Source organism: Taudactylus pleione, unplaced genomic scaffold (genome assembly GCF_031769625.1).
Source record: "Taudactylus pleione unplaced genomic scaffold, aTauple2 ptg000256l, whole genome shotgun sequence".
NCBI lineage: Eukaryota > Metazoa > Chordata > Amphibia > Anura > Myobatrachidae > Taudactylus > Taudactylus pleione.
This window is the reverse complement of record NW_028284658.1, coordinates 14,244,412-14,271,281: the sequence shown is the minus strand read 5'-3', so window position 1 is coordinate 14,271,281 and position 26,870 is coordinate 14,244,412. Positions and strand designations below refer to the sequence as shown.

The 26,870-nt window shown below is 43.1% G+C and overlaps 1 protein-coding gene across 2 annotated transcripts in view; it reads right to left on the bottom strand.

The window, feature by feature from the left end:
- CHD6 (chromodomain helicase DNA binding protein 6) overlaps window positions 1-26,870 on the bottom strand; it is a 194,667-nt gene that overhangs the window by 81,404 nt on the left and 86,393 nt on the right. For both annotated transcript variants that reach the window (XM_088480666.1, XM_088480667.1), the window contains exons 13-17: window positions 16,719-16,895; window positions 15,796-15,939; window positions 13,789-14,044; window positions 12,380-12,590; window positions 10,868-11,063 (exon numbers count right to left, since the gene is read on the bottom strand). In XM_088480666.1, the coding sequence (XP_088336792.1) occupies window positions 10,868-11,063; window positions 12,380-12,590; window positions 13,789-14,044; window positions 15,796-15,939; window positions 16,719-16,895 (984 nt within the window). The remainder of the gene's footprint in view (window positions 1-10,867; window positions 11,064-12,379; window positions 12,591-13,788; window positions 14,045-15,795; window positions 15,940-16,718; window positions 16,896-26,870) is intronic.

The following is a 26,870-nucleotide window of genomic DNA, read 5'->3' as shown; positions in this document are numbered from 1 at the left end:
CAGTTGTATAAGGAGATGATTAACCCGGTACCCTGAGAGCACCATCCAAACCCTGATGGTTAGTTGACAAGTTCAAATGTGTATAGGAACAATAATGAGACGGGAAAACAGTGGTCACACAACATATTACTAATTCACCTCATATATAATTAACCTACAGCACATGATATTCGCTGGCAGTCTCCCACTCAGGTACTAAACAGGCCCAACACTTTATAGCTCCCAAGATCAGACGAGATTGGGCATATATAGTGTGGTATGGCTGTAAGTATATTACTAATCGTAATGGTATGAAATACCCTGGTACAACACAACTATATTGTATGTAGGACCATCTCATAAGAGGAGTCCACTTTATTAGGAATACAGAGTCCAAAGAAAGTATTTGCACATGGCATACTTTAATTGTTCCACAAGTGAATCATCATATACATAATAAATTACAAGTTTAATACACGTATCTTGTCTGATATTTGTACACGTCCAAACTAAACTAAATACCCTCTGACATAAAATAAGATCTGTTGCCTATTAATCAGTGAATTATGTCCGTCAGATATGTTAACCTACAGAGAGGTAAACATACTCTGGACCAAAGAACCAAAAAGAACATCAGTTATTTCATACATTATATCCATAAAACTATGAAATAATCTTAGTCAAACCTGCTCAGAAATCCAGGTAAGAAGGAATAACATATACAGGATGATACAATCAGTACACAGCAACGTTCAGAGTTAAAAAATAAGAAATTTTTGAAAAATTGAAAACGTCTTATACATATCATAATCTTTCTCAGACCAGCTCAAAAACCCAGGCAAGAGAATGTCATGTACCAGAAAATTGCAGTCAAGACACAGCACCATTCAGATGCAAACAAAAGAGATCTCTTTAGCTGATAAATTAACAAAATGCAAAATGATATATTCGTGCTGTGTCAGCAATACTCCTGACACAATGATGTTTAGCATAAATAATGCTCCTAACAGAGCAAATGAGTGAATAATGATTATTCAATATACGGCATTATATCCCCATTACATATATTTAGCCAAGTATATAGAGCACAGAGAGAGGGTGTAGGACCCTTTAGCTCTGCATGATCCGTTTTAATAATAGGGGCAAAAATAGTAATACTGCAGTAAATAAAGTAAATATGCCAGCATAGGTTCACTATCACTCATAAATAGAGCTAGGTAGTTATAATATCAGTGACCAGGCAACAGATATTAGAACAGTGTCAGAGTTAAATCATAATAGCTATAATAGCAATAGCCGGTCAACAAATATTGAAGCAGTTACAGGGTTAAATCAGTGTCTCCTGTCCGAGTATGAAACTCGGCGGCTGCGCTGGCACAACAGTCAGGCAGTGATCATACATACAGTTCACAGGGTATCTTGAGTGGAGTCCGGTCTGTGCACTGACCGGACCTTCGGAGGACGTGCGTTTCGCCCGATAGGTGGCTTGGTCACCTCTCCAATGACGTGTTGCATACACGTGGTGCTTATAAGCTGATTGACGTCATCGGGCAGACTGTGACAGACAGTTCTCCGGAGGTCTGTAAATGCTATGTAGGCGGATATAAATGTTGTGCTACTAAGTCCTGCCTACAGACATGTCACTAGGATTATGTTAGGTTACAAGTGTTAGTGAGTCAGGGAAAGCAGGGATACAGTATGTTAACCTCTAACAATCTGGATTGTCACTGAGTCCAGCCATGAATCTAAATGATTGTAATACTGAGCAGACTCCGCAGTAAATGGAGAAAAAAAATCATCATAAATAGGAAAAAAGCCTGAACTGGCTATTTTTAAAATAATTAATAAATGCACTAATATATGTATAAAAAGATATAGCAATCAAAAATATTTAGAAAAATAATAAGTGATATAAAATATACTAATAATAAGTTATAGAATAAGAAGTGAAAATAAAAATTATTTACAAAAATAAAATAGAATAAAATAAGTGTTAAATAACAGAGATAGTGAGAGTTGTCATCCATAAAAAAAGTGTAACCATATATTAAATGTATACGGTTTTGAGTTATAAAGGTGCTAAAGTATGTGAAAGTGTATGTGCCCATGTATGCATATACTGTATATACAGGCATCAACATAAATAAATCTGGATATGTACACACTAAAACTGTATGTACATAATAAAAGTTAAGAATGTGGGTGTGTACATCACTACATAAATTGAATACAAAAAAGAGAGATTTATAGAATATAACCCAAGTGAAATGAGAAAGTGTAAGAAGAAAAAAATGTTTATTTGAAAAAATATAATAAAAATAATAATACATACGATAAGTGTGCGTGTCCTATAAATTGTGTTGGATGCTAACCCGACGTCATCTAAAATAGTTAAACATGATATATGTGTGGGGGGCGTGGACTGGCACAGCATGGAGTAGCAGCACGTCGCTGTAACTCCCGACGAGATCCGAGCAAATATCCTGTTCCCCTGGTGGTCTAGTGCTGGCTCTTTACCTGGGGGTGTATGAACTCCCGCTGAAGCCTCCGGTGTCTGGTGCGGGCGCGATCGGCGCTCCGGGAGGCTCCTTTGTGTCTCGGACTGCTGGGGCCTGTGACACGGTGAGGTCTGTGCCTCTTCTCTCCTGGCTGAATCCCTCTGATCGGCGGGACCCGCTGGCGCGCTGCTGCGCTGCTCCTCTCCCTCTCAGTTGCCGCGCGCTGTCTGGAGTCTCTGCGCTCCTTAATCCTGACAGTGGGTGTCCTCCGCTGCTGGTGCCTCTCCGCTGGTCCTTGGCTTAGTAAGCTTGTCCTTGGGCGCCATTTCAGACGGCTCCTAGGTCACCTGACGCTGTGTTCCTCCATTACAACTCCCCTGTTTTGCTGGGCTGCTCTGACCATTGTTACTTTGGGCACATATAGTGATTCTTTCACTTAGGGTGGATTTATCAGTTGTTATTAGCACTGCCTGACTGCACACATATTAAGTTACATCATGGGAAAAACTAGCAATGCTGCTGGAGCGGCTGCTAAACTAGAAAAGTTCGCTAGAAATTCTCAGGTGCATCAACCATCTGGTCAGGGTGCTCTTCATCCCCCGTCGCCTTTGTCTGTCGAGGGTGACACGGACTCCAATGATACATCACAATCTACTCAGCAGATCCTACAGGCAATATCCACATCCGAACAACGAGTCACCGATAAAATTGGTCAGGTGCAGATCGATGTGTCTTTATTACGTCAGGACATGCAAAAAATTAGAGAGAGAGTCGGCGAAACTGAGCACCGTATTTCCGACCTAGAGGACATCACCATGCCCCTAAAACATAAAGTGGAGGATGTCTTCGCAAGTAGTATCTATCCAGGCCAAACTTTCGGATGTGGAGGGGCGCCTCAGGCGCAATAATATCCGTATTGTTGGGCTCCCTGAGCGGGCTGAGGGCTCGACGCCTGAGAAATTCCTCGAGGACTGGCTAATTCATCTATTTTCTCGTGAGGCGTTTAGTCCGCAGTTTGCTGTGGAACGTGCCCATAGACTTCCTTTCAGGCCTCCTCCACCGGGTGCTCCTGCCAGAAACTTCATTGCCCGCTTACTACACTTTAAAGACCGGGACACTGCTCTTCGATTGGCCCGCACCAGGGGTCCACTTCAATTTGAAAATCAATCCGTCTCATTCTTTCCTGATTTCACACTGGAGGTGCAGAAGAGTCGTTCACAGTTCCTACAAGTCAAACGCAAACTCCGTGACTGTAATATTCAGTACTCTATGCTATTCCCTGCTAGATTGCGGGTAGTACATGATAATAACACCCATTTTTTTGCTAATCCTAAGGAGGCGGAATCCTGGCTGGAACGTCAGCCCCGTGCTCCTCACTGAAAGGAATTAATGCTTGCAAATATTATTGTCCATATTTTGTAATGGTTTGATGTGTTTTTTTTTTTTTTTTTTTTTCCTCTTTCTCCAGTGTGACTCTGGGGGGGAAGAAAAAAGATTTATATATAGATGTCTGTCTCCACCAGGGGACTAATTACGTTTATTTTTTTCTTAGGGAGTTCCTTGCTGAATATAGCAGTAGGATATATTTCCTATTCCCTAATAACTCAAGCTCTAAATTGAAGTATACTGGTTAGTTAGTTAATTAGTGTTAGGTGGGGGGGGGGAGTTTAGGGCATGGGAACTAGGTATGCCTTAGGTTTTCGAGGTTATACAGGGAGGGTTAGGGAAGGGGTGGATGTTTGTTTATATCTTTTTTTTTTACTGTCATCAGGTTGTAATGTCTCTGCTTTTTTGAATGTGATATGCTGTTCGTTGCTGCCCTGCCGGCTAGATGCACACGGGTTCGTTCCTTTATGTTTCATCGCTCTCTCAGTATTGTTCCCCATTAATGATCCCTGCTGCGCCATTCTATATCTGTCGAGATATATAACTCATGGCTATGTCTGTAGGTGATTTACGTATATTGGGTTGGAATGTCCGAGGCCTGAACGATAAAGTAAAGCGCTCTCTTGTTCTGACGCAAATTAAGAAATACCAGGCTGAAATTGTATGTCTCTCTGAGACTCACTTATATGGTAGTAAGGTATTGGCCCTTAAAAAGCCTTGGATAGGTCACATGTACCACTCTACTTTCTCAAATAATGCAAGAGGAGTCTCGGTCCTTATTAGTAAATCACTACGTTTTAATTTGGAATCCAGCCAGATTGATACCCAAGGTAGATATGTCTTTATGCGTGCTATTGTTAATTGTGTTCATCTTCATATACTAGCGATTTACATCCCTCCTCCATATAGCAATGATGTTATGCGACAGGCTGCTATGTTTGTTGCTCAATCTCCTGATACCCCTGTGATCTGTGTGGGGGACTTTAATAACGTTGTAGATCGTCGATTGGACAGGTGGAGGGAGAGTACTGATTTGATGCTGCCCTCTCCCTCTCCCACTCCATTCGCCAATCTTATAGCTGAATTGGGTTGGATTGATACTTGGCGTAGTAGAAATCCGAATGCCACTCAATATTCATGTCATTCTACCTCCTATCAGACACTGTCCCGAATTGATTTAGCTTTGTTGTCCTCTCATATTTTGCCCATGGTAAGCGATATAAAATATTTGTCTAGGGGTATCTCAGATCATTCTCCTATTTTACTTGCTATAAACATGTCTCAAGATAGAGGGGTGCGGTTTTGGAAATTACATCCATTCTGGCTATCTATGATGGGAGCTGGCTCTGAACTGGTTGCGGCATGGGAGGAGTTCCAGATAGATAATTTCCAATGTCCAAATCCAGGTATTAGGCACGATGCTTTCAAAGCTTACATGCGAGGCTCGTTTATTAGACGGGTATCTGAGATTAAAAAGTATAGTAGGGGGGAGGGGTCTCGTCTTGAGCTCTTGTGCTCACAGCTGGAGGGTCAATATGTCCTCTCTCGATTACCATGTGATCGTGAATTGTTGTTTGACTACACAGCGGGAGTGGACAGAATACTTATTTGACAGGTCTAGACGTAGACTACTCTTCTCTAGACATAATCAGTATTTTCAGTCGGAGATTGGGGGTAGATATTTAGCCTCTTTAGCTAAGGTAGACTCCCATATTGGCACTGTACAGTGTATTAGAGATTCTGGAGACCAGTTACGCTACTCTGGTGTCGATATTTCTAAGGTATTTCATGACTACTATTCTTCCCTATATGCCTCCAGAGTTTCCTATTCCCCAGATCAACTTCGGGAATATTTGGATTGTGTTACTCTGCCGAAGCTGTCTCAAGAGACTATCACATGTTTAGATGCACCATTCACTTTGGAGGAGATAGATTTCGCTGTGTCTTCCCTTCCTGCTTCTAAGGCTCCGGGCAGTGATGGGATTCCTGTAGAAGTGTATAGGAAATTTAAAGATTTTTTTAATCCCTACTTATTAAATTTATTCAACTCACTATTTGACTATGGAGCTATTCCCCAGTCTATGTGTGAGGCTATTATTGTAGTACTGGCTAAGCCGGGGAAGGACCTTACTCTCTCTGAATCCTATCGTCCTATCTCATTATTATCTACAGATGTTAAAATATTAGCTAAATTGTTAGCCACTCGCCTAAATTTAGTTATCACTTCACTTATACACCCTGATCAAACTGGGTTCATGCCGGGGAAGTCTACGGTTCAAAATCTCCGTAGATTATTCTATCATTTGCAGAGAAAAGATATGCTTGGGGAGGGGGCTGTGGTGGTGTCTTTGGATGCCGCCAAGGCCTTCGACTCAATAGAATGGGGTTATCTGTGGGCAGTACTTCATAAGTTTGCCTTTGGTCCCCGTTTTATAAAATGGATTCAGCTTCTGTATTCTTCTCCGGCAGCTAGGGTATCTGTGAACGGCCACATGTCAGATGCATTTCCCCTGATGAGGGGGACTCGTCAGGGTTGCCCTCTATCACCTGCTCTTTTCGCTATGGCCATTGAGCCATTAGCCTGTATGCTTAGGGCGGATCCTGATGTCCAAGGAATTAGGTCAGGTGTGGCAGAGGATATAGTGGCCCTATATGCAGATGACATGCTCCTCTTTCTGGAGGACTATGCACACTCATTGGAATCAGTTTCACGTATTATTAGTGTGTTTGGCGACTTTTCGGGGTTACATATTAATTGGGATAAGTCCAATATTTTTCCCATATCGGGATGTATCCCTATACAGAAACATTTGCCTTGCCCCCTGCAGTGGACCCTAAGGTTTAAATATTTGGGTGTATGGATTACTCCATTGGCATCAGATTATATCTCACAAAATATAGACCCCATAACCACTAATTTTAAAGCAAAAATCCACGTTTGGAAAAAATTACCTCTGTCAGTATTGGGGCGTATAAACTTGTTTAAAATGTCTATCCAGCCCAAGTATCTATACATCTTACAGCATTCTCCAGTTTATTTACCTAAAAGGGTGTTCAGTAGTATTGATAGTATTATTATATCTTTCATCTGGGGTTGTCGTACTGCTCGTGTTTCTATCAAAACCCTTTGTAAAAATAAAACCTCTGGGGGCTTAGGTCTTCCTAATCTCTGGTTTTACTACATTGCTGCCCAGTTAGTACATTTATCTGAGTGGATATCTGATACCTCCAGTTTGACGTTACAGAGTTTCTTGACTGAACGGGTGGGATTCTCTTTTACCCCTTTGTTATTTTTACTATCAGGCATGTCCACCTCTAGATTGCCCCCTCTATTGCGACAAGCTATGCTGATTTGGCGATATACCCATACTCTGTTTGAATGGTCTGGGACAGACGCGGACTCCCCCCTCTGGTTTAACAGTTCTTATGCTGAATTGTTCAAACTGTCTAATGACAATCTGTGGCTTTTAAGGGGTATTAAATCTATAGGTCAGTTATATGAGAATGGTCATCTTAAATCATTTTCACAATTACAAACTGAATTTGCTGTCCCCAATGTAGCCTTATTTAGGTATTTACAGTTACGACATGCTGTGCAGGCGCAGTTTACTGGAGCTGCTCCTATACTATCTCCATCTCCTGTTAAAACTCTACTTTCTGCCTTGGGGTCTAGGGGTAAGGTATCCTGTATTTACGCGACTCTTAATAATAAATTAAACCCAGAGTTGCTTGCTCCCCTCAGGCTGAGGTGGGAAGTTGACTTTGGCCCCATCTCCGATGAGCACTGGCTACAGATCTTGGGTTCAATTAGTTATACTACTCCATGTATTAGGTATCAACAGGTGCATTATTACGTATTGCACAGAGTATACCGTACACCTGTATCCCTGCACCGAGCTGGATTTAGAATGGACTCACTTTGTCCTAGATGTCAGGAAGAGAGTGCTGGTTTCTGGCACTTATTATGGAGCTGTCCATTAGTAAATGAATTTTGGAGGCAGGTATGGGGAGATATTTTGGTTACGGAACCTTCTCTGCCAGACTTTAGTCCTGTGACTTGTTTGTTCGGACTGGATTTGGAAGAAACGCACTCCCCAGTACTCTATCGATATGTTATGTGTCTCTCCACAATGGCTAAAGTGATTGTGGCCCGCACGTGGTTTACAGCTGACTTCCCCGTTCTACATAAGTGGAGAGCGTTGGTGAATGTTGTAATCAGACATGAAAGACACATGTTTAGGTCCCGCAATGCTATGAATACATATCACAAAAAATGGGACAGATGGTGTCACTCAGAATTGGGCAGAGCGAATGAGGCAGAGACTGACGTATAAATATACTGATTGGAGTCGAGTTGTATCTGGCTTACCTTGGGTTGTAGTGAATTTATAAATGTATTCCCAATATTTTACTAATTAAAGTGTTATACTGATGTGATGTTATGTAATAACCTGTTTTTTTTTTATTTTTTTATTATTGTTTTCTGGCAATTTGTACATTGCATGTTACGATGCAACAGTTGCATTCGTAATCATTTATAACCTTTTTAGTCGGCGCAAAATAATTACACATGTCATGTTTGCTTATATAATGTCTATTTCAATAATTTTCTTCCCTGTTTATTGTAACAGTATAATCTATAACAGCCTACTCACGACTGTGTTTCAATATAATGATGATGCTATTTTATTTTCGTTTTTTCTTTGAATGTTATGTTTATGGAAAACTTTCAATAAAAAACACCTGATTTAAAAAAAAAAAACATGATATATGTGTAAATAAATGAGTGTGTAAAATTAAATATAATGATATAATCGTGTAGGTAAAGAATATAATAGTAATCAAAAACCATAAGTGTAAAACCATGATTAGAAAAAAACAAACCAAAAAAACAAATGTGTGTAGACAACCCAAACCTATAGATTATATGGACTCAAAATTTATACTATTAAAAAACATCATACATAGTATTTACATAATATAGTATTATGCAAAATATCAAACCCAAATATGTGCCCTATTGTGTCTAAAGTAAAAATTATACATTTTAAATTGTTATATAGAACGAAATGAAAATGGTCAAAAAGAATAATAAAACAAGAGAAAAAAAAAAAAAGAAAAAAAAAAAAAAAGGGGAACAAGGATCACAAGTACATAAAGTTTATACAATGTATAAGAATGTAGTGTAATTGATGTATTCATTCATTCCATTGGGAGTGAGAGCACCCAGTCCTACTTTTTTTTCTTTGGTTTTGAGTGCTTTAGTGGCTACCAGTCTGTTCGCTTGCAACATTTGTTGAAACGCAGCAGCTGAGTGAGCCGTACTCTGACTTAAGTGGGCATAAACATCCATTCAGGAAGTATGTACAGGAGGAACAAACCTAGCAAGGGAGGCAGCGTGGGAGTAGCTAAATGGTCCACTAGCTGCGTCATAACTGGAGACAAGGAGGACACCCAAGATGGCTCCTGTACAGGGGTTGGTAGACTGGACTGATGAGGTGGTTCTTTATAACAGACAGCACACAAACCATCCTGTATGAAGTCCTGAGGGGACAAGCCAGCCAAACAAATTTTACATGAAACCAGCACCGGGGCCTCAGTTTCCTTTTTCTTAGACATAATAAAGTAAGTGCAAATGTGACTGTCTTCACAAATAAATGTGAAGCACAATTTGAAGAGACACACACAAAAAATAAAATAATAATATTTGTCACACCTGTAGCAAAGGGTTTGAGGAGAAATAGTAGTGATCGTTATATCTGACAGTACAGAAAAAAAAAGGCAGTAACAACACAGCAGAACTAGCAAAAGTCACATACAATGCATATACAAATATACTTGCAATGGGCCCTGAATCAACTACTCAAAAACACAAGCTTGGTAGGATTTTGAGCACTGTATAACCTGGCCTCTGGGGAGAGGTATTCAGGGAGACTAGACCCAAGCCTCCTGAGACCAGCAGCTTTAGCACAATAATAATAGTGGTCGCTGTGCGTCTCATAAACGGAGAAGGGTAGGATGAGCAACCCAGACATGGGAAAACCTCAGCTGGGTTGGCAACTGGGCTGGGGGAGGGGCTGCCGGGGAGAGCCTACCCCCCTATGCTGTATCAACCGCCAGGTGCGCTGGCCTTATACATGGCTGCTTCCACTGTCCCCGACGCCAGACTGTCTTACCCCGGTGGTCAAGTGGTGGAGCAGGAGCAGACGCAGCGGTAGCCCCACTACAGCGACCTCCGGCAGGTCTCCAACTGCCGGAAGTATGGACTGGGGAACCACCTTACCTGCATCCCCGTGCTACCGGCTGCAGTCCCGGGAACCAGCATCGCTGCTAGCCAAGCTCCGCTGGTGCTCGTCGAAAAAACCAGTCCGGTTACTGGTGTTGCAGCAGCGGTGGGGGTAGGTGGAGCAGCAGCACAGGTGTCCTTTAGGACGCCTAGAGCTGCTTGCTCTAAAGTAAAATAAAACATCAAATAAAAAGCTTGGGACTGCCTGAGCAGTCCCCGTTATAAAAAGGTGCGTCTGAATCCTGCCGCACCAAACTCAAAACTGAATGCCTGTAGCCAGGGTATATGTGGTGGAGGACCTGAGGCATCCTGGGAGCTGAAAGGTTAACTGTTTGGTGCCTGGATCACTACAACCACATTTTCCCCATGGTATCCCTGTGGATCCCTATGGACCCTCAAGAAGAAATAAATAATCTAAATATTGAGGCTGCATAAGCAGCCCCCTGTGAAAGTGTGCCCTGCTCCTGCCAGCACCAAATGTAAACTGGCCTTTCTGGGGCTGCTGGCAGGGTATAGGGGGAGAAGGAGGCTGGGCTGACTTGAGGTCAAAGTAGTTAACTCTTTGGTGCCCTGTCCTTCTGCACAGCCCTATGCCCCACCATTGTCCCTGTGTTCCCCTATGGAAATGAAAAAGAAATATCCCAAATTAAAAATATATATAAAAAAAAACAACTAGTTAATTGTACTATATTGAGGCATAAAACAGAAACATTATTACCTGTAGATCATTCTGAGGGTTCCAATCAGAATCGAAGATAATGCAAGTATCAGCAGCTGTCAGGTTGATTCCCAGACCTCCCGCCCGAGTGCAGAGCAGAAACACAAATCGATCAGAGTCTGGTTTACAGAATCTATCAATGGCTGCTTGGCGGAGATTGCCCCTCACTCTTCCATCTATTCGCTCATAAGTATACCTGTAACAGCAAAAGACCTGTGAGCACAGCTACTTTATTGGCTGTAATGACATTAAAACAAGTATAAAAAAATAGACAGCACAAGTTGCTGCAATGAAAAAGATGATACAATGAGAATATGGGCCCAGGGCTGGCATGATTGATCACCAGGCATTTGATAAGTAACAAAAAATCTTTTTTTGTGCATTTGGCTCCTGTTTAGTGATCTACTGTTGATGACTATAGTTGAATTGCGGAGCATGGTTATTTAAAAAAAATATATATATATATATTCTATTTATATGCAAAATTGGTGTACTGGTCCCTTTCTGTGTACACACACACACACACACACACACACATAAATATTGGGACATTGACAGAATTTTCATATATTCATATTGAGAGTCGACAGCAACTGATTCTAAATGCAAAGGTCACACCTAGAATCAACTCCAGACCTTTTACCTGCTTAATTGATAATGAAATAACGAGGGAATAGCCCAAACCTGTCCATGAAATAGCTTTTGAGTTGATAGTCCCATTACTTTTGGCCCCTTAAAAAGTGGGAGGCACTGATTTGGATGTAATTACCCTCAAATTAAATCTGAAAGTCTGCAGTTAAAGCACATCTTGTTTGTTTCATTTCAAAGCCATTGTGGTGGTGAATAGAGGCCAAAATATGAAAATTCTGTCAATGTCCCAATATTTATGCACCTGACTGTATATATAAATATATACACACACACACACTGATTATATACAGTCAGGTGCATAAATATGCTGTCTGTATTTTGCACAGATTGCTGACATATCTGAAACTTTTACTGAGACCTAGAGCTTCACAGCCTATCTTTACTACATTTACAAGCCCCATGAGTGCCGCTGGCCATTGTATCTAGATTATATACACACATATACATACTGATTGAGACTTTCCTTCATGGCTTCAAGGACAAAAGAGGCTTTTGTAATCCGCCATTGCATCTGTTTCTTTCACTCCATCTGGGGGAACTGACATCCTTGAGGTGTAGAGGGCGCTGTGAGCAGCTGACACATTAAACTAAACTTATTTGAAGATACGCACTCTCCCTCTACATTCCACCAGCCACTCTCAGCCAAACTACTTCCAGTCTAAACTAATCAAAGCCCAAAGGAGAGTCAAAACAAAAACAATCAATCAAAACCCACGCCCTATATACCCAGAGATAGGTAGTGTCAAACAAATTGGAGTACAGAGAAATGTATTTTATGACCTACAGAATGACTGCAGCTGAATTCAGTGTAATCAGATAACTCATTGCTATGTTTTCTTTTGATTATTAGGTTTGACTTACCTCCTCTGAATGAGATAGTCCTCCAGGATGTCCAGGCATCTAACCATTTGGGAGAAGATGAGAACTTTGTGTCCACCAGCAATGAGCTTTGGTAATAGCTTATCAATCAGCACAAGTTTCCCTGCTGCTTGTATCATTGCCTGCAGTTGAAAATCAGGGGCATCAGGACTGTGTGTTTTGCGAAAGTCCTCCAGAATCTTCTCCTCTGCACCTAATGCAGGGATAACAGATTTTATAACCAATGGCTCACCAACTTGGAGGACAGAATGTCCAAAGATTCATGGAACTTTAAGAAAAACACTGTGTACTCATTTGCAAACATAGCCTATATTATATAGACAGAGTGGTGCTTGCCATTTCCAGCAATGGACTTCAGAATTATCCTGCACAATGACTCTACTCTCATAGAAAATAAAATACATGATGATTGTTTCTAAATTTATTCCACAGGGCATATTTTCCTCCCCACAGACAATTTAGGTCAGGCATGGAGACATCACCCTCGTGTCCCCGTTGCCTTTCTCCATTAGCAAACACATATTACTATTTTTGGAAATGCCCTCTTCTTAGAATATTTTGGTTACAAGTACGTAGATACGCATTAGACAACTTGGTAAACTAACTATCTTTTACTAATGAATGGGCATTGTTTGGAATTTACCAGAGGGTCAGAGAGTCACAAAAGGTTGTAGAAGACTATTAGTGATAATAAGTGCGGTAGAACGCAAAAAGCCATTTTACAAGCCTGGATAAGTATTGCCCCTCCTACTCTGATATTATTTAAGGAGAAGCATTTCCATGTATTCAACATGGAATGGATAGAAACCACATTAGAATATGAAGTTCGGGTCTCAATATTTTTTGATACATGGGAGAGTTTTATCTCAATTTTACCCATTGGTATTCTGAAACATATCCACGAGTCGTTCAGAAACACTCAATGGTATAATTTACGAGAAATATCCAATGACCCTCCAATCGTTCTGGAATGTTAATGATAGCTAATGGAGGGAAGCACTCATATACTTCAACATATATTAAGAAGTGGTGGCTGTGTCATTATTAAAATGGGGGTATATATGTATATTCTTGCATTATTTTATTTTTGGAAGTGATGTTCTGTGTTCTCGATCTCTGCTCATGACTCATAACTCTCACTTTTGTAAAATTCAGGATGGGAACATCTTTAGGACCATGGTTTTAGTGTGGTAAAATGATTTAACCAGCTTTGTTCAGCTAAATATTACAAAAATGTATAGTAATTGTGATAATTTTGAAATATTTTATCTATAACTCTGTTTTCAATTATTGAACTAAAATGTTACTGTGTTATATCTGTATATTAGACACAGTGTTTCAATAAAAAAAAAATACATGATACAATAGTCTTTAGCACATAATATACTCACCATTGATAAGATACGGGTGATTACAGCATTTCCGTAGCTCCATCATGGTGTTAATGAGATTAGGCATGTTGTGTTGGTTGGCACCCTTGGCCAGGAATGTGAAGTTCTTCTCCAAGATGGCCCGATAATACTTCTTCTGTATATTGGTCAATTCCACCTCAATTATGGTTTCTTGTTTAGGGGCCAAGTTCTTCTCCACATCATCCTTCAATCGCCTCAGCATCATTGGTTTCAGGATAGACTGTAACTTTTTCACCTAAGAGGAAATAATTCAACTCACAGATGCTTTGCCAAATACTTCTCCTATTCAAAAAGGAATCCAATACAGAGCGTAGACTTGCATTTTAAATTGTTACAGCAGCATTACCCAATGTTTAATGAAAACATATGTAATTTTTGCAACTGAAAGTTAGTCAAACAATTAATAACTAGGATTAAGTGTAAACCGTGACAATTTCTTAGAAACATCAACTAGTAATGTTAAAAAAAAACTTATTAACAAGAACATACAGAACCTATCAGCTAACCTCATCAAAATCAAACAGGTTTATTATGATGATTCCATTGAGAATGTAGCCTACCAATTCAATAAGAAGCAATACCACATATATTTAAGCTACTCCTTGTGCTTTTAAGTCAAGCAGTGCCACAGCGATGTCAATGGTTTATAGCAAATAGATAGGTTTGTTCAGCCCGGGAGGTAGATAAAATCCTACAGCCGGGATGCAGATGCTCTCAATGTCGGCGCCGGAATCACGATATGAGGTGAAGTTAGGTTTATGGTGCAGGGAGGGAGGGTTAGGATACTTAACCAAAAGGTGTCACTATCCTAACCCTGTCGGGATGACTGAGTCGGAATTCTAACCGCCGGCATCCCGTAGCCAACCCGTTCAGCCCACAATATGGCTGCTTATGCTGTGTGTAAGTGACGTGTACTTTAAACTTTAGAATTCACTGGGCCCTGCAGTCAATGGATGAGATTATGGGCACTTCATTCCATTAGACCAGTCAGAGTTATCCGACCATCGGGGTGCATACTCTGCCTAATAAAGAGGTGTAACTGCATAGAATCTGGCCTTTAGGTACTTGGGGAAACCAGTTCACTCCCATAGATTCATCTAATTTCTACATACTCTAAGGCAGTGGTTCTCAAACTCGGTCCTCAGGACCCCACACAGATCACATTTTCCAGGTCACCCAGCAGGTGCACAGGTGTATTCATTACTAACGGACACGTTTTAAAAGATCCACAGGTGGAGCTAATTATTTCACTTGTGATTGTGAGGAGACCTGGAAAATATGCACTGTGTGGGGTCCTGAGGACCGAGTTTGAGAACCTGTGCTCTAAGAGACCTCGTAGATCAGTGGTTCTCAACCTCCCCCCTCAAGTTTTCCCAACAGATCATGTTTTCAGCATTTCTGTCTGTGGGAGCAGGTGGGACAATTACTGACCAGGCAAAATAGATTAATTCACCTGAGCATGATCAAATAAATCCACAAAACACGACCGGTTGGTGGTACTTGGGGACTGGAGTTAAGAACACCTGATCTAGGATTTACAGACTGCATGTGAAAAGTGCTGGTCTTGTGGGGTTTGACTGCACTGTTATAGAGGTGGATGCAATACCGTAGTTTGCGGTGTTGAGCGATTATTTTTGTACTGTGCATATGTATGAGTAGCACTGCACATGCGCCAAGTTTCCTTAAAGACCGCAGTTGCTGCGAGAACTTGGACGCAGCGTGATTGACAGTCAGGGAGCGTTGGTGGGAGGTAATGGGTGTGCCGACTCAAATGCAGGCGTGTCGTGACCGTTTCGTGGGCGTGTCTGTGCCTGTGAATTCGTACGCAGTAGTTAAGGCTCCGGCGGCTTACTTGAGACAAACATTCTGAGCGACCATAGGGTTGCTCAGAACATGGATGCTGCAGCCAATGGTATGTCTGTGTACGCAAACGGCGGACTTGAGGCGCCACTGGTCCCCCATTGTTTTCCAATGATAACACCTTACTTGCTCCTCAGTCTTCAGATCTCCAAACTCCTCGAGAAAAGTGCTTTCTGAAGGGAACTGATTTGGTTCTAGGAAGTTGAGCAGGCTGAACAGCTCCTCCACAGAGTTCTGTAGGGGGGTACCAGTGAGAAGAACCTTTTGCTCCTGTTGAGGAAGAAACGCAGTGTTTTATATAAATGAAAGATTAATCCATAAATAAAAATTATTTTCATAGTGTGACATTTTGGAGGAGACTGCATACAGCAATACATAGCGGAAGAAATATACGTTGCACACATCACTGCTACTAGAAATAGGAAATATAATGTCTGGAGCAATTGAAGAGGCAAATGGATGAAGGTGTTCGGTTACGTTTAGAAGAAACTGAGATATTTAGTTAAAGATAAATTATTAGACTAAAAACTGACTTAAGAATTGGGCATAGCTAGCCTAGCGTCTTTAATATACTGAGTGGCTTTTCGTTAATTCTGCAATATGTATAAGTCAGATAATTTTAAGAAAAATACGGTACGCAAATCCTCTCTGATCATCTCAGTCGTGCCACGCGTCTTGCGCCATATGATGTATAGGATGCTAGGTGTGTGAGGACACATCTGTACTGTCAGGTTGAAACTGGTTTCATTCGGAAGGCAATATACACCATTGATAATTATAGTACACAGAGAGCTCTCAGTCATTCTGATATGTTGTATTCTGCTGTTGTAAATAAAGATCTCACAGAGCCACATAAAAACCCTTATTTTTAATTTTCAGGGTGCTGGCATATAACCTAGTGCCTACTAGGCCTGATCTGAGTAACTTACCTATATCTTGTTGTCTACTTCTCTTCAGAATTTCTAACTTTACCAATACCTAGAGAACAAACTGAACAACAATTCATGCAGGCATGGGTTATGCAGTAAGAAAGATACCCTGCTACTCACCAGTGCCATGAGTTTGAGTCCCTCGAGAAGCTTGCAGTTTCTGTTCTTGAGCCGATGGGCTTCATCAATAATGACACAGCTCCACCTGATTTTTTTTAGCTCTGGACAGTCTGCTAGAATCATCTCAAACGTTGTAATAACTACATGGAATTTGAAGATTCCCGAAATAGGAGCTGCCTTTTTGTATGCACAAAAGAAAATTAGAAGAAATGAGCATATATTATAACATTAAATATCAAAATAATTGTATACTTTAGTTTAATATATTACAGAAGTTTACAAAGGTGAGAGAAAGTTTGCAAACGCCTTCAATTTACTTGTATTTCTGTACATGCTATATTGAAATGAATTCCATACATTTATTTGCATCCATTTAAGATACACTACTAGCCTTAGGGCATAGAGGACACTGATACTGGAGGGGGCACTAAATCATTACATTCACAAGAACGTTAATCAAACTAACTAAGGTGGGTCCCATGGTTTTGTCTGCTATGCACACAGGTTACACAAAGTAGCACTAAACTTAAAGGAATTTAAATTGTTTGTTTGTGTTTAGCATGTTGAATTTACATTCTAATCTAGTTTTAAGTTATGTCTATGTGCAGACTAGGAGAAAGGCTATTCACTCCTGCTATCCAGCTCTGTCATAATTTAAGGCCTTTCCAAACCTGCAATAAATACAAATTCTAATACCACAATATATAACAGATGGGAGACGTCTGGGAGGAAATAAATGGATAACGAGAACAGAAAAATAAAATGAAATTGCATCTACACTTAAAAATGATCTCTCCCTACTATCGCCTTCAGGGAAATCAGGACAAGTTCCATAACAAGACTATTTTTTTTTTTACATATTTACCCCTTAATAACTAATTTTTATTAGACAAAAAACAAATTACAATGCTTATAGGGGAATTCAATATGGAGCGATAAGTCCGTTTTTTGCGTTAATATCGCACCTATGAGTCTATGAAAAAAACCGGGGATAACTTTTCACCACTGAATAGGTGGCGAAAAAAAGTGCAGAATTGGGGTTTAGGGGTGCAGGCTTAAAAAAAATAGCCTGCACCCCTGGGAATGACATTTTAAAAATAACTGTGTCAAAAAAAAAAAAAAAAAATAGTAACACCCCAAAAAATTAATGTAAAAATTGGGGTGAAAAAAAAAAAATGGGAAAAAATCGTTTAACAATAGGGAAATAGGTTCAGGGCTATTCTGCAAATATGCGGCAGGTGTATTCTAGAATAGATTAATAGCGGCAGGTGCACAGTTGCAGAATTTTTTAAAAATTACTTTAGGGACATAAAAATATGCTAGTACCCATTTTCATGTACCCCAAATTTGATGGGACCACTTAAAAAACCGAAAAAAAAAAGTGCTCTTCTGCATCACTTCTTCAATGTCGGGAAAAAAACACCTGCCGCATCTATTTAAATCCCCGACTTTCATTTGCAGGCTAAAAACGGGGTTACCCATAGTGATCTCCCATGTTTTTACAGTTTTAGGGGGGTCCTACAATTTTTTTAAGGAAAATGTTGTAATTTAACGCAAATCCCACTTCGCAGGCTCCCGTTTTCGTAGGTTTCATATTGAATACGGGGATAAGCGGGCGCGCGCCCGATACTTTATCCCAGGTAAAAGCTCCGATATGAAACGTAAACTTCGACAGCGAAGTTTACGTTTCATATTGAATACCCTTTATAGTGTTTACTCAAACACAGTACAAATAGCTTTACTTGAGCAGCTAACCAATTGGCTCAGATATAGGTCTGTGTATTAATCAGACTTACAATAACTAAACTGCAGTCTATGGGGTAGCTGGCTGGGGGGTTTCTGCATAAGTTTATGTAAAAAATAGCTTGATACATAGGCCCCTTAGTCACCGAGAAGAGTTGGGGGAGGAATATCAACCCTGAGACCATTGTATGCTTATATTATCCACTGTGGTTAATACAGTGCATATACGGTATGCTGGGAGCTTTCACTCTGGGGAAGATGTATTCGTATCGCTGAACTTACATAACAGAGAACTATTGGCTAGCCACTTCAGCTGAGAGAGATTTATAACCACACCTACTAATGCCTAGGGCTGTATTCCACCTTCGGGAGCCAGTCAATCTGCTGTCATTTCAGTAATTGTGATTTCAGGCACTAATTTGCCATCTGGACAAGGGATTCTATATAGTTGCCTGAGTTTGAAACAATGTATCTAAAGCCAGCATTGCTTCTCAGTAGTAACAGTTAAAAAGAAATGTAACAGTTCACAGCTGCAGTCAGTCTTTGGATTATAGCTTGCAAAACAAAGTAACGGAAGGTATTTATTAATTTTCAACTATTATATATCGCCAAGTTAAAAATATATATACATATAAACAGTGAACTATACAGGGAATAGAGAACTAATAGAACTGTAACGCATATGGACTATGTAAGACTAACATTTAATAGTATATCCAATGCTGTGCGAGTTATTTAGGTTATAAGTTATCACGCCATTAAAGGGAGGAAGGTCATTCAGTTGCTCCTATTGGCTGTAATTGTTTTTAAGAGTAAAGCTGGCCACACATCTAAAGATTATCTGTCCAGCCAGCCAACTAGTTGATTGGTTGGAATGAAAATCTGGTAAGGTATGAAAGCAAATGTTGTTTGAACAAATTATTTAGATCAAACATTTAACAAACTTGTCTGAATGACCATTTTCATCTGTTTTCTGGCATTTAGGAGCAAATTGCTTACTGTCATTTGCTTTCATACCTTACCAGATTTCATTCCAACCAATCAACTAGTTGGCTGGTTGGACAGATAATCTTTAGATGTGTGGCCAGCTTAAAGGGGGTTTCATCACAGTTATCCACATTCATTAGAGATGTGATAATTGTACAAATTGGGGATACTTACTTAAATGTTTCAGTTACTACAACAAAATATGTTTGTATTCTAATGTTAAACAGTTTCTGGAGTGACAGAAGTTCCACAGTAACATGTATTGACCAATTATTATATTGTTGGTGTAGCAGAAGGTAATCCATTCAGTAGTCAGTAAGTGTATATTGATCCCTGTGATCTTAAAAAGGGTATACAATGTATCACAGAGTGTATTTTTTAATGTGTAATACCACCAATATATTATACTTTAAAATATTGCATAATTCCAAACTGTGAGTGTGTACTTCCCTTAATGCAATTGTTATGGTGCCCACACACATAGCGATCTGCACACGATCTCAGGATGTGCGCGATTTCCCCTGAACTCTCCCGAGGCAGCTCTACTCACGATTTGGAGTGAAAAATGTCCAATCTGACTTGAGATCTATCGTGCATCCAGTGCATTGTGTCCCAGATTGGCAAATCTGCCCTACAGCACGGCAGATCTGAAGATGCGATGTACGACGAGCGGGGACCTGCATTGGCATCGTGATCGTGAGTGGACATGCACGATTTGGCCATATTTTACACGATTTGTTGTCACGATTCGTCGAAATCGGCCAAATCGGGTAAAATATTGCTATGTGTGTGGGCAGCTTTAGTGTTGTATTTACAAATATGGTTCTGAAGGGAAAAGGAAGAAACATTAATTGTACGAAATAACTATTACATAAAACACAAAGGGAGCATATAGGGGAAATGATCTAAATTTAGCATCCTAGAGTGGGTTTACCCAAGCAGACCCACCCTACATGTGTTGTAGATAAAAGCTTGGGTGGAGGCACGGATAATGTAAATACCTGATTAGGAAGGGTTACATAAATATCTATTTTTTCTCAGTATTCACTAAAGAGAGAGAGGGGAAGGGGCCACAGTTAAGTTGCAAGTACAATCATGAAAATGAGTTTGATACAAGTACATTTACAGAGGAGAAAGTCTCTCAGAACTCACAAAACTGAAAGTGGATAAATCAATGAGGCCAGATCGGATACATCCAAGGATACTAAAAGAGCTTAAAGGGGTGCTGGTAACACCATTAACAGAGTTAACCAGTCGCTAGCTACAGGAGTAATTCCAGAGGACTGGAAAAGAGTGCAGGTAGGCCCCCACTGCACGAAAGTGGAAGCATGAAGCAAGTAACTACCGATCAGTGAGCCTTACATCAGTAGTAGGGAAAATAATGGAAACCCTATTAAAAGTAGGAATTGTGGAATATCGCAAGTCCAGCAATTTACAGGATCCCAAACAGCATGGATTTACTGGGGAGAGATCATGCCAAACAAATATTATTGACTTTTTTAACTGGGTAACGAACAGAGACATAGTGGCATATCTAGACTTTAGTAAGTTTTTTGATACGGTCCCACATCGCAGACTGCTAAGTGAACTCGAAAACATGGGCTTGGATTCTAAGACGGTTGAATGGAAAAAGAACCTGGTTGCAGACAGGAGACAGAGTTTTAGTAAATGGAGTGCAGACTCGGGAGCGAAAGGTTACAAGTGGTGTACCCCAGGGATCTGTACTTGGACCAGTGCTTTTTAATATCTTTGTTAGGGACATTGCAAATGGCATCAAAGGGAAAAGGGGATTTTTGGTACTTACCGTTGAATCCTTTTCTCTGAGTCAGGCTGGGGGACACTGGACCATGGGTTGTAGGTGGGAATGCGAGGAGCTGGCACTAACTCTGTAAATTTTAAACCCAAGCTCCTCCCCTCTGCAACCACATGATTCATTACAACATGAAAAGTTCTTGGTAAGGAGAAGCAGTAACTCAGTGACACTGTCATACCAATAACAAAAAAAACGGCCCCCTAGGGACCAACCGCGTAAAAACTACCACGCAATACGACAGAGCGTGAGGGAGGGAAAGCAGAGTCCCCCAGCCTGACTCAGAGAAAAGGATTCAACGGTAAGTACCAAAAATCCCCTTTTCGCTTTCCTAAAGGCTGGGGGACACTGAAACATGGGTCGTTCAAAAGCCGCCTCCAGGGGAGGGAATGCTCAGGTTGCCTGACCTTAGAACTGTAAGCTTAAAGCGGGCATCACCGGAGACAAAAATATGAAACCTGTAAAACCGCGCAAACGTGTGGACAGAGGACCAGGTAGCTGCGCGAAAAACCTGTTCATCCGAGGCCCCGTGGCGTGCCGCCCAGGAGGCCACCACGGTTCGAGTGGAATGAGCCGACACCTTGGCAGGCGCCGGGCGTACCGATCAGAATAAGCCCTAAAAGTGATTGAGCGGAGCCATTGTGCAATGTTCTGCTTCGTGGCCAGTCAGCCAGGTTTGTGGGCATCGTAGAGGACCAAAAGGGAGTCCATACGACTCAAGTCTGAAGTCCGCAGGGCCCGGACGACGTCAAACAGCTACAGATCGTCCCGGTCCCGGGAAGGTTCTGATGGTAAGAATACAGGAAAAAAAGATCGCCTGGTTCAGGTGGAAAGCAGAAACAACCTTCGGTTGAAACGAAGGGACTGTTCGGAGAACAGCCCGATAGTCATCGAAGATAAGAAACGGCAAGACAAAGCCCCCAACTCAGAGACCCACCAAGCCAAAGCAATGGCCATAAGAAAAAATTATTTCCACGTGAAGAATCGAAGGTCCACGGAGTCCAATGGCTCAAAGGGAGCCTGCTTGAGAGCAGATTGGACCAAGGTGAAATCCCACGGCGCCACTGGCGGCTGAAACGGAGGTTGTACCTGCAACACCCCCTGCAAAAAAATCTGAACCGCTGGCAGGAGAGCCAAACGTCGTTGAAAATAGATGGAGAGAGACGAAATCTGTACCTTCGGTAACTGAAAACGTAAGTCGGATTCCAAACCACCCTGAAGAAAAGCAAACAGCCTAGGAACTGGGATGTTTGCACTTCACGCCTCTCACACCACAAGATGTAGGTCTTCCAGACCTTGTGGTAGTTGCGCGAGGAGACTTGTTTTCGAGTTTGGAGCATGGTCCCCGATCACTGAAGGAGAAAACCAGTTTCAATAACCAGGCCGTCAAACCGAATCGAGGAAGGTTCTCGTGACAGAACGGCCCCTGAAGAAGATGATCTAGTCGCAGTGGAAGATGCCAACCGGGAACTGCGGCCAATTTGAGGACCGTGACAAACCACGACCTGCGTGGCAGGTTTAGAGCCACTAGGATCACTGGAACCTGTTGCTCCTTGACCCGCCGGAGTACCCACGGTAACAATGGAATCGGAGGAAAAATGTAGGCTAGACGGAAGTTCCAGGGAACTGTCATGGCATCCACTGCGAAGGCCAATGGATATCGGGATCTCGCACAAATTAGAGAGACCTTGCAATTGAGCCGAGACGCCATCAGGTCCACTTCCAGGAGTCCCCACTTCCGGACCAACAGCTGGAAGACTTCTGGGTGGAGAGACCACTCCCCTGGCAGGAAGGTGGTCCTGCTGAAGAAGTCTGCCTCCCAATTTTCCACCCCGGAATGAACACCGCCGATAGTGCCGGAACAAACATCTCCGCCCAAGCAAGAATGTGACTTGCCTCTGCCATGGCAACCGCACTTTTGGTGGCGCCTTGGTGGTTTACATACGCCACCGCTGTGGCGTTGTCTTATTGAAACCTCACTGGCCGGCCGGCCAGGAGGTTAGGGCTCCCAACAGAGACAGATAGATGGCCCGGAGTTCCAGCACTTTGATTGGCAGAACAGTCTCCGATGACTACCAAAGATCCTGAAGACAAAGGTTCGACATCACCGCTCCCCAACCGCTGAGACTTGCCTCTGTAGTCACAATGTCCCAGTTGGACTGACCCTGGAGTAGGTGATCGGAAATCAGCCACCATTGACAGGATTGGCGAGTGCTGTTTGACAGAACCAGAAACAGAGAGGAGAGGTCGTCCGAGCGACCCGTCCAATTTAGGAGAATCTCCCACTCTAGGGTTTGCGAGTGGAAGCGGGCGTACTGGATGGTCTCAAAGGTAGACAAGTAACCTCATCACAGCCAGATGGATGGGTGAAGCACTGACAGCACTTTCCTAAAATCCTGGAGGGCCCGGGCTTTGGGCTCGGATAGGAAGACTCTCTGGAGGGACGAATAGAAGATGACTCCCAGAAACATCAGGCACTGGCAAGGCGTGAGGTGAGACTTCTCGAAGTTCAGTATCCAGCTGTGATACTGAAGCAGCTGTACCGTGCGATCCAGATGGCACTGCAACTGGGAAGCCAAATCTGCTTTCACTAGCAGATCGTCTAAATAGGGCACGACCGTGATCCCTTCAGAATGCAGCAGACTTGCCATAGCCGCCATGATCTTTGTGAAGACGCGTGGGGATGTTGCCAGGCCGAAAGGCAGGGCTGGAATTGGTAATGTGCCTGTCCGACTGTGAACCTGAGAAGAGAATGGTGCCCTACCCAAATCGGAACGTGGGAGGTACACATCTCCGTAGTCGAGTGCGGCCAAAAACTTGTTTGCCGACATTCCCTGGATCACCAATCGGAGCGATTCCATGCGGAACCAATCCACCCAGAGTCTGGTGTTCAATGCCCGCAGATTTAAAATCGTCCGATAAGTGCCGTTGGGCTTTCGGACTAGGAAGAGATTGAAGTAAAAACCCAGTTTTCGTTGTGACACAGGAACCGGAACGATAACTTCCTCCGAAACCAGAGAATTGATGGCCTGGTCCAAGGCCATTCTTTTCCCCCAGTCCCCGGGAAAGGCCATAGCAAAAAAACGTTGCAGCGGCGGCGGTCCCCTGAGGTCGATCACATAGCCTCGGGAAATAATACTCCTCACCCATGCATCGGCCGTCGACGTCACCCACCGGTCCCGGAAATGGAGGAGGCGGCCCCAAACCCCCTGCTGGGGAAATATCGTCCCGGGGAAGGCGGACATCTAACTGGTCTTCCCCCTCGAAAGGAAGAACGGAAAACACGGAACCGTGGGCCCCGTTGACTACGGGAAGGAAAGTACTTTTCCAGCCCAGTTGCCTGGGCAATGATGGTAGCTAGTTCAGAGCCGAACAGGACCCCCCCCCCCCCCCATGCAAAAAGGAAGAGATTCTAAAGAACACTTAGATTCAGTGTCCGCCTCCCAGACGCGTAGCCAGAGTGCTCTGTGAGCCGAGACCCAGGAGGAAACCTGCGAACCGTCCTGGACGGCCTCACACACATATTCTGCTGCCCTGTAAAACTGTTACACCAATTCCAGCAAAGCCTCTCTGGCTAAGTCACCCTGAAGACCAGCCACTAGTCTGTCCGCCCATGTCTCCATGGCCCGAGTGACCCACACGGATGCCATCAAAGGGCGAATAACGACCCCTGAGACAATAAAAATGCTCCGAAGGCAGCCTTCCAATTTTTTATCCAGAGGGTCCTTGAAGGTTGCCAAACCCTGGACCGGAAGAGCCGTGTGTTTTGCCAACAAGCCACAGCCACTTTCGGAGGCAGTTCCCACTTGGCGACCTGATCTGGTGGGAGCGGGTAAAGGGCTGCAAACTTAGGAGGTATGGTGAACTTTCTATCCGGTGTCTTCCACGCCTCCTTGACGAGATCCGAGAGGTTCGAGGAAGCCGGAAAGCAAACGACCCTCTTACGCCTACGCTTGAACGGTCCCTCCGCTGCAGCTGGGACATCCAGGTCTAGGCAGTCCAGAGACTGTCGCACCGCCGCAATGAGGTGGGCTCTGTACCTTCCGCTTCAGGAGGAAACTCCTCCTATGGGAGTTACCCCTCCTTCTCCTCGGGCTCGGAAATGTCTAACGGGTCCCTGGAGGAAGGAAGACGCTTATGCAAAGTGTGGAGCTTCAAAGAAGCGTTCCATAGAGGAGGAAACCTTCTCAAAACCCGCAGCTGTTCGCTCCATGGTACTAAACCAAGGTGGATCCGGCCCTGGCTGGGCGACCACCACGGTTGCGGGGGGCGACGGCAAGATAGGGACCGACGCTGCTGTTTGAGCAAGTTCTTCCCTCTGAATTATATGAGCCTCACCAAGTCTGAGAACGACCGACCCATAGCCTGGGCCCACGCCGGTTCGTCCGGGGCGAAAGTGGCACCACCTGATGGCTGCGCACAAGTGGGTCCCAGCTGACAGTCCACGCACAGCGCCCCGGAGTACAACTGTCCACAAGTCAATTTGACATGGCATTGGACGCACATAAAAAATATCGCCATCGTAGGAGTTTGGACTTTGGCGGGCTTAGACTTGTCTGTCATATTGGCCCCGCCTGCACTACCCTGCTAAGGCAGGTAGACCCAAGAAAGTAGTAATAATAAATATAGTGCGTTCACTGAGCACAGAGTCTCCAAACAGGCAAAAATAACTTTCCTTTTGAACACCCCGCAGAGGAGAGGAAATGGAACCCTCTTCCCTGACCTTCCTCCTGTTTTGTGCAGGCTGGTCCCACTTCAGAGACTGGAGCTCGTATGCAGTGCTTTAGGAGCCTTCCAAATGCAGCCGGAGAGCGGGGGGAGCTAGGTGTGCCTAGCTCCGCCCCCGCTTAGCGGAGATAGCCGCGACTGCTGCCTGAAGTGTTACTCCCCTCAATGGGGAAAACACTTGGTCTGCCCGAGAAGTGGTGGCCTGTAGCCGGCGCGCTCCTCGCCGGAGCCGGCGTGTTAGAAGACCCGGAGAGATGGCGCCACCATCCAGGACAGTACTGCTCCCTCTACCAGGGTGCGGGAGCGCTCTGTCCCCGGGCCCAGGCGGTCTCTATGAGACCAGAATGCTCAGGGGGGTGACGCTGATAAGTGCATCCCGCCGGCCGGCAAGACGCGGCTGTTAGGCAGGGAGCCCCCGCAGCCGCTGCACTCCCGCTGTAAAAGCAGCACCCAGGACCTATATAAAAAAAAAAAAATAATTATTACAAATCAACAAAAATCTAAATCTAAAAACGTGCCTTGCTCCACAGGCACTTAATCTAAACTGAGTCATGGAGTTGCAGAGGGGAGGAGCTTGGGTTTAAAATTTACAGAGTTAGTTAGTGCCAGCTCCTCGCATTCCCACCTACAACTAATGGTCCAGTTTCCCCGAGCCTTGAGGGAAGAGAAGGAATGTCTTTTTGCAGATGACACAAAAGGTTTGCAATAGGGTAGACACACCAGGAGGGGTGAAACAAATGATTGATGATCTAGGTAGACTAGAGGAATTGTCGAGAACGTGGCAACTTCAGTTTAACGCCAAAAAATGCTAAATCATTCATGCACTTGGGTTTCAAAAACTCTAAGGCTAAATAGAGCATCAGTGGCACTATAATGGAAACTAT